Raw genomic sequence first — 9,405 nt, 5'->3', positions numbered from 1 at the left:
TCCAACCGTTTAAGATGGTTTTTTACTATTATTTTTACTACCATTCAAGATATTAGACTTTTGTTCAATTTGAGCTATTCAAGAGTAGTAAAAAAATGTAAATGGAACACAGGTAAAAACCTAAAAACTATCAATAGAAAACAATAGAACAAACCATGACCACTTACCAAAACAATAAAAAATTGACAACTTCAATTCAATTTAATAGCAACCAACAAAGAGTCACTTAAATTTTTCAATAAACTGTCAACACTTTTTTGCAAAAGCATGTTGAATATAAAAATGTCAAAATTATATATTTTGTATTTTTCACTCTTCATAAACTTCAGTTTTTTCATAGAACTCAACTCGATGGTCGTCGTTAATGAGAATTGAATTGAAAGTATCGTCGTGTTTAACAAAAAAAAAAAAAAAAAAAAAGGAGATTTTGCTGAAGCCTTTTAATAAATATTATAATTTTTGTGGGGAAATGAAGAAATAAAATTATTGAATTTCCCTCGCTCATATAAATTATAATTTATTTAAAAACAAAAATCATAAAAACTATTTTCATTTTAAAACATTAGTGTTAAAAAAAAGGAAAAGCTCATACCTAAATTTCTGTTTTTTTTTTTTCTTTTTTTTTCGTTTTGCTTTTCTATGAAAATGAAAAATATTTTTTTAAATGGACCAAGTTTTAATTTGTGAATTTTTTTTTCTTTTTTTTAATTAAGACTTTGAAAACATTCCTAATAAACATTTTTCTCTTTTTTTTTTTATTTGTTATTTATATAATCAAAATTAAAAAGTTGTTTTTTAAAAATTTTGGAAAATATTGAAAATTTGATTTAAGTGCGAAATACAAGTGGAGAAAAAAAAGTGTAAACCTCGTGTTGTAGCCGTTTTGAAAAAAAATCTTAAAAGAAAACTTTTTTATAATTTCGGTAATAGAATTTTTCTTTTTTAATAGAAATAAAAAAAAAAGGAAAATTTTTCTATTTGTGAAAAAAGAGAGTGAAGTGTGAGAAACCCTCGAAATAACATAATTTTTTAATTCAAATTATTTCGATTTTAATGCTAAAAAAATATTTGAATAATTTGAGTGAAAATAAGAAAAAAAAAATAAAAAAGTTTTTAATAGTTTTTCTTTTTTGAAATAAGAATTAAAAATTAAACTAAGAATTTATTGTTTTTTAATAATTGTAGGAAAAAAGTTTTTAATTTGTATTTTATCATTATTTTTTTTTTTTTTATATACAATTGAAAAAATGGAAAATCCTGCACTACGAAGGTACAGTAAATTTTAATATAGAGTTGAACTTTTTTTTTTTTTACAAACCTATATACATTAAATCTATTTAAATATATTGTACAAAAGTTGTAATTGAATATATATATATATATGAATGTGTGTGTGCATTTATATAGAATTGTACATTATGTAGATATGTACATGCAAAAAAAAACATAGACTTATTTTCTATAGATTATTTTGAATATAGAAATAGAAAAGGAAAAATATGTTTTGCATAAAATATATATGTGACTCTTTTTAACAAATGGTATAATTGTCAAAAAAGAGAATAATTGCAAAGATATGAAAATTACATACATAGTTATGTATGTTCCTACTTATTTATTATCTTTTTTAAAATTTGTATATTATTAAAAACATACATATATATAAATACAATATATTATATATATATTTATAATACAATATATATGTATTAAAAATTAGAAACAATTTCATATTTTTTATGCGACTTTGATTTTATTTTCAAAAATTAATTTGATTAAATTAATTGGATATTAATTAATTAATATTCAAATAATAAAATTAGAAAAAATTAAATAATTATTTTAATTCCAGTACAATTTTTGAAAGGGAAATAGTACCTAAGATTTTCTTATTTTGTTTTTCTTTATTTTTATTTTTATTGATTATTGTAAATGATACTTTTTAGATAGTTGAGGGGGTAAAGAAAAGGGAAATGAGACGAATATTGTAGTAGTGTAATATACATTTATACATACGTATATAGTTTATTATTAGAAAGAAGATTGCAGCTTGACAACATAAATAAAAAGGAAAATAAAATAAAATAAAAAAAAATTGTACAAATCTAGTACAAATTTTTGATAGAATAAAAATTAGATACATACATATGTTTGTGTGTATATATGGTTAAAATTTTTTTTTTTTTTTTAAATAAAAATTCAATTTTATTTTTGCAATTTCTATATTTTTTAATTGTCAAAATGCCATATTTATGTACATTATTAAAGATTAATGAATCAGGATTAAATAATATTGAACTAATTTTATTTCCTTTTCTCCTGCCCCTACATCCATAAGAAAGAAATGAATTCTTTTTGAATTCGAAAATTTTCCAAAATAATTTTTATTTTTCCAAATAATTTTTTAGTTATAATTTTTGTTTTACAATTTTTAATTGGAATTTTTTTAATAATATTTTCAAATTAAAACTATAAAAATAAGCACATGTGGGTTCTGTTTTTCCTTCCTTATTTTTGTATTATATTTAAATCCATACATATGGATTCCTACGTACATACACGCATACCTATTTAATGTATTCAAAAAGATTTTTCGAGAAAAATTCACTATGCTTTTTTTTAGTTTTAAACGCTTTTATACATAAGTATCTGTGTATATGTCTAGATAGGATAAATAGATAGGATGGAAGGTATGTAGTTAGATTTTAGATAGGGTATATGTAGATATGTAGGTAGGTACTTATTTTTATTTCCTTGCGAAGATGAGCTCTGCATTTTAAATACATGGGTGATATCATTCGAATTTAATGTAGATACATAGATATAATATTTATTACGAGTACACTATAATATTAATTAGCAAAATTGATATATTAATTTTTGATAATATTAATTTTTGACTATGTTAATAAATTATTAAAATCATCTAAAATACTAAATTCTAAATATTTATTGCTATATATGTACATATGAAATACCTTTAAAAAGAAAAAATATGAGGCAAATAAGTACATACATACGTACATATTATAATAATCAAATCTATTTAAGTATTTCTTGGGGGGTTGGTTATCAGAAGATAAATATGTAGATATTTTGACTGCATAAATTTTACTAAATTAAATTAAAATTAATCAATAAAAATAAGTATGTAAATTATAACGTAAGTGAAATTATTCGAATCGTAAATATTGAGAGTATTTACAGAAAAAACTTTTAATTCACAAAAAACCAACAAACAAAAAGACCCTAAGTTATTTGACATTATTTAGGTAGGTTCCACAGTAAATTTTGTTAATTAGAAACAATTACTTCGTTTATATGTGACTTGAAGTTTCAATCTGCGTACTAATATGCTGCACAGATTGAAAATTTCAAGTCGTTATGAATTTTTTTTTTTGAAAATGCAATTTGTAAGCGTACGCATTTCTATCGAAAATTTAAATAACTGCATTTTTTGCATTAATTTTTGACTGCATGAGAGAGAGTTTGTTTTGTTTGCAAATCTAAGTTATCCAACCTCAAATTTAAAAAAGAGAACATATTTTCAATTGCAGTTTTCGAAAAAAAAATAATCTGCTATTTCAGTTCCTTAAAATGCGGTTCCTAAGAATGTCCTCATTGTTTTGCAATTTAAGCAACTTTTGTTAACATACTTCATCTCGTACTAAGTTAATACTGTATTTTCAGAAGTATTCTTTACAAGTTATCAACTTATCATCATATTAAAAAGCATTTTCTAAAAATTAATTTTCAATATTAAAAATTTAAGCATTAAGTTTTCTGTGAAAATCTTTCAAAATTAGCATTATTGAATGACAGATTTTTTTTCTTGTTTTTTTCTATTTATTTATTTGTTTATTTTCTACTACGTAATTTAGGGTAAATAGTACACGTTAAATTACGCAATATGTCAATACATATGTATGTACTTTCCAAAACAGTTGTTAAGTATACTTTTAAGGTTTGCATAATGAGATAATAAAAAAAATAGTACTTAAGTATTATAATAAATATAAGTATCTAGGGGGTGTTATATTTTGTTTTAAACTAAAACACTACAGCACATTTGTTATAAAAATAATATTATAATAAACTATAAATTAATAAGAAAAAAAGAAACAATTATTTTTAAAGTTTTGTTCTTAATTTATTGCAAGTTATATAGATAATTTGAATATTTCCAATAAGAATTTTGACAAGAATATATTAGTTATGACTGTGTTAGTTCTCTGTATTGCGTCTTTTTAGGTGTTTGTAATATTAAACTGAAAGAAGTTCCACATGCATATATTGATCCCTAAGTGTATCTTTTGTTGGTAATCAGAATTCTCATTGACATTTAATTTTTCCAATAAGATTTCACATTTTTTCAATTGCATTTTCGCACTCTTTCTCAAAATATCAACTGAATCTATCAACTTCAAAACAAATAGAATGAATAATAACTAAATTTTGTACACATTTTAGAAAAAATGAGATACGCAAAATATACTCCTGTCTACTTTTTTAATGTGAAAAGATGAAAAATCATAAAATCACAATCGGGCTCAGAAAATTTAAAATATATTCATATAACATAATTAGAATATAGAAATACTATATATAAATTTCGTCTGTACATATTCCAATATATATTTATAATTTGTGTCAATATATAACGCTGTTATCATATTGCAAAATAACATGTATAATAATAAATATTTAATTAATGCGCGCATAAGGGTTTAAAATTTTCTTATAGAAATATAGTTATTTATGCACATACACTCGCTCTTCATTTTTCTTTAACTCTCTTTCGAGAATACATATTACATTAAAATAGTCATATACATCCATCCACACGTATTTTATCCCTTGAAATTTTAATTAAAAAATTCCAAAAAGACCTATGTAGGTGCATCGCATTTTATTTTCATATATTTATATATAAATTTCTACTAAATTAATTATTCTTTTATTATATATCTGTCCAATAATTAAAATTTCTAAAAATTATAATAATTTTTTAATACAAAAATTTTAGAAATTATTCTTGACCTGTTTTTGAAAAAAAAATTAAATATACCGCATAATAATACAAAAAAAAAGTCAACATAACCAAAAAAAAAAAAAGAACCAAAAAGAATAAACGCAAAAAAGAAAAAAAAAAAATTATTTCGATAATTTACTGTCATTCAAAATTTGTGAATTTACTGTCAGAAATTTAATCTAAAATATTTACTACATTATTTTTACGTTTTTCATTTCAATTTTTAAAATCTAGTACAAAATTTCAAAAAATTCTTTTCCTTTTTTTTTTTATTTTTGTTTATTTTCAATAGTTTCGCAATAAAATGTCAAAAAAGTTTTTATACAATTTAGTTTAAGCTTGTCATTATTTTGTTTTTGTATTTATATATTATATACCATTAAATGTCAAAATAAGTAATACGGAATTTAAAATGTTTCATGTCATACCGATTGTTTCTATTTTGTAGTAGTACTACAATTTCAATCTAGAAATAAATGGATTTTTCAATACAATATTGTATGTACATACAATTGTACATTGTGTAGTATGAAGAAGAAAAATAAAAACAGAAGACGGAAAAATGTCAGTCGTTTCGTTTGTTCTATTAAAAACGGTATTGACACATAACCTTTTCGTATTTTTTTTTTCATTTTGTCATTATTGTTATTTTTTTTTAACTTCAGTAGAAGAAATTTTTTCAATCTCCTTGCCTTCTTTAAAAAAGCACACATAAAAAGAAAAAAAAAATAAGGGAAAAAAAAAGATTTTAAACTTTTTTTTTTTTTATAAAGTGTAGTTATTAAACTTTTTTTATAAGGATTAATTATACATACATATATAAATTATATGAAATTAAAAATATTTAAGTGAAAAAGACTGTATTCTTTTATAAATAATAAAAAAATAAATTACAATTAAATTTTTTTAGAAATAAAAAAAGAAATAAGTTTAAGGGAAAAAAAAATATTTTTTTTTTCTGAAATGGCCTTTCTAAAGGCGTGTGTTGTGTACAATTTTTTAATATCGCATAAAACGTAGCCGTCTTCATCGTAGTCTTATACATATGTATACATATATATAGTATTACTACATATTATATCATATTATATTATAATGACATATTATATTATATACACAGAAATTATAACTTATATATTTTTATAATTATGTGAAACGTATGTACGTACTAATCTCTACACTACCTACATTATTAAAATAGTTTTTTTTTTTTTTTCATTTTTAAAAAATTATTCTTTATTTTTTTTCCACTCTCTCTCTCTCTCTCGCTCTCTCTTGTACATGTGTGTGTATATATGTATATACATACTTATATGCATATATATTATCATATATAAAATTTTATAGATTTGATTAAATTTCTTTTTAGAATGAAAATATCAAGTATTTCAAAAAAATTTTGGTTATTTTTTTTTTTTTTTTCGTAATTAAATAATCATTCCGGAATGAATTTTTATGCAAAAAACAAAAAAAAAATTAAAAATCACAATGAAAAAGCTTTTAAAAAATAAAGGTAAATTTTTTTTTCTAATTAAAATATTGTAAGCCATATTAAAAAAAAATAGAATACAGGAGAGAAAAAAAAAGTTGAGATTTTCGTTACGTGGAAATAAAATTTCTGTTTGATTTTTTTAATAGATTTTTAGAATGTAATATATCTACATAAATACATACATAATATAGCTCTAGCAACTACTTATAGGTATAAAATGAAAAATAATATAAAAATTTCAAACTTATTATGAGATATTTTTAACACTGTTTAAATAGAAAATATAAAAGATAGGAAAATATTTTGTATATATGGATATTTACAAACATACATACCTACCTGTTATTACTTACCTACCCATATTAACAATAAATTTAAGTAGAAGTTTTGTGCTTTAATTTTTTTATATATTTTTTACCCTATAGTAGATAGGTACATAATATAATTAAATAATTAATAACTTTATTTTTAATTTTTATTGAATTTAAATAGTAATAATGATAAATTTAAAATTATTTACTTTAAAACGTAAAACATAACCTTAAAATTAAGAAAATAATTTTCTCTAATTTTGTTTAAAAAATGAAAATTTAGCAGAAAAAGAAAAAAAAAAACAAAAATCGCATAAATAAAATTTTTGTTTTTCCTTTTTTTTTTTGTTGTCTTATAAATAAATTGTATTGTGTATAAATTGTATAAATGTGTGTACCTACGTATAATATACGAATGAACGTATGTGTACAGCAGGTAGCAAATTAAATAACAGCTATTAAAATTAAAGGAAAAAAAAACAATTATGCAAAATTTTTTCTAAAATTTTTTTTCTCAATTTTTTTTGCTGATTAAATTTTAATTTTTCGATTATTGAACTTTAATTTTTTGTGTTAATGTGCCCAAAAACTTTAAATAAATATTTTTAAAATTTAAATTTTAAATGTTGAAATTTTTAAAAAAATTATTAAATTTATTACAGTACTTATTTAAAATCTACATTCGTAACAATATGCCCATAATATTTTTTATTTTGATTCATAAGAGCATTAATTGAGTGATATTTAAAATTAAGAAAATTTAATTTTAAGTGATAATTTTAAATTTAAATTTTGTGTTGATTTCTAATTTACCTATTTATTTTTCTCTTAAATTCTAATTCCAGAGGTGTAAAAAAAGAAATTTTTCAAAATGAATTCTTAAATAAAACAATAATAATATTTTTATCACAACAATAATTTTAAAAATAAATAAAAGACAAAAAAAATTAATGTAAACATAAGAACCAGAGAAAACACTAGCATTTATTATTTATTTTATTTAAAAATAATATATAATAAAAAATATAATAAAAAAAAATAACTTATTTTTTTTTTTTTAAATTACAAACAAGAAGCAATTAAATTTCTTTAATAAGGATCAACAAATTACAATTTAAAAAAAATTTTAACAAGTTTAGAAATAAAATTTTATTCTCCTTCTGCAGATTTTTGTGGAAATATTAATACTGCCGTTCTTAGAACATAAAGTAACTACAAAAGATATTTTAAAAAACAAAAAGGAAATTCTATATTTATAATAACACTTAATTATTTACTTATTACCTTGCAGATCCCAAAATTTAAAGAAAACAAAATTTAAATAAAAATAATTATTTATAATAAATAAAAAAAAATATCCAGTTTATAATTTGTATACAATTAAGAAAGAAAGCAAAAATTAGAAATTCTAAACTATTTTAGCTATTTTTTTTCTAGTGTTAAGTAAATAAAAATTTTGTTTAAACAAAATTCGATAGTGAAAAAAAAACAAAAATCGATAGTGAAATCTCAAAAAAAGTGAAAAAATACAAACAAAAATTGTTCTTTTTTAATTTTCTTTTATTGTTTTTTTTTTTTTTTTTAAAGAATACATGGAAAAAATCCTTAAAAATTAAGTAAAACAAAAAACAATAAAATTTTAAAAAAAGATAATAAAAATCTTTTTTTAAAAAAGAAAAAACAAACTCTATAAAAAAAAGAACATAGGACACTGCTTGAATGGATCCATTTGTGGGTTGGTTTCAAGAAGAACAGGAAGGACCAGCACTTAGAACTTGGTTTGCTATTTGGGAAACAAATTCAGCTGAAATGCAAGCACAACTTGAACAACAACAATTATTACAACAAAAAAATTTTAATAATAATATTAATACAACACAATTAGCATTACAATCATCAACTGTATCATCAACATTATCATCAACAACTGGCTCATCAATAATAACAACAACATCACCAATTGTTACCGGTGTTACAACAACACTTAATAATACTATTGTTGGTGGTGTTAATACAATATCAACAAATGGTACAACAACAATTATTGGTATACAATTTCGTGAAAGCAATAACTATAATAATAACAATAATAATAATACAAATAATAATAATAGTCGTGATACGACTGCATTTCAAATATTACAACAATTTGGTAATGATGAAAGAACAGCACCAACACAAGCTGATCGTGAAAAAATTGTAGCACATGAACGTAATTATTATAATCCATCAAGAAGGAAAGCTGGTAGCACAACAGTTGATAATAAAGCTAGTACATATAATATGAATAAATATTCAGATAAATTAATTGGAAAATATAAGGGTTGCCCATGGCGCCCAATCGGATGTATATATGAAAAAGGCGTTGTCGGGTAAGTGATAATAATTTTATAATTTTTGTTTGATTATTTTTTTTTTAATAAATTATTTACGAATAATAAGTATATTGAAAATTATTTTATGAATAGCAAACGAAAATAATAAGTAAATTTTATTAGGTCAAATACTTTTGCAATTTTTTTTTACATTAATCAAAAATATTGGGAATTCACTGATGGCAATTCAACATG

The 9,405-nt window shown here is 20.8% G+C and overlaps 1 protein-coding gene across 1 annotated transcript in view; it reads left to right on the top strand.

The window, feature by feature from the left end:
* Positions 1-409: 409 nt before the first annotated feature.
* LOC129606545 (non-canonical poly(A) RNA polymerase protein Trf4-1-like) overlaps positions 410-9,405 on the top strand; it is an 88,347-nt gene continuing 79,351 nt past the window's right edge. The window contains exons 1-2 of the mRNA XM_055516918.1: positions 410-923; positions 8,127-9,207. Coding sequence (XP_055372893.1) covers positions 8,555-9,207 — 653 coding nt within the window. The 5' untranslated portion in view covers positions 410-923; positions 8,127-8,554. The remainder of the gene's footprint in view (positions 924-8,126; positions 9,208-9,405) is intronic.

Source organism: Condylostylus longicornis, unplaced genomic scaffold, assembly GCF_029603195.1.
Source record: "Condylostylus longicornis isolate FDR11 unplaced genomic scaffold, ASM2960319v2 ptg000018l, whole genome shotgun sequence".
NCBI classification, from domain to species: domain Eukaryota; kingdom Metazoa; phylum Arthropoda; class Insecta; order Diptera; family Dolichopodidae; genus Condylostylus; species Condylostylus longicornis.
This window is presented reverse-complemented; position numbering and strand designations above follow the sequence as displayed.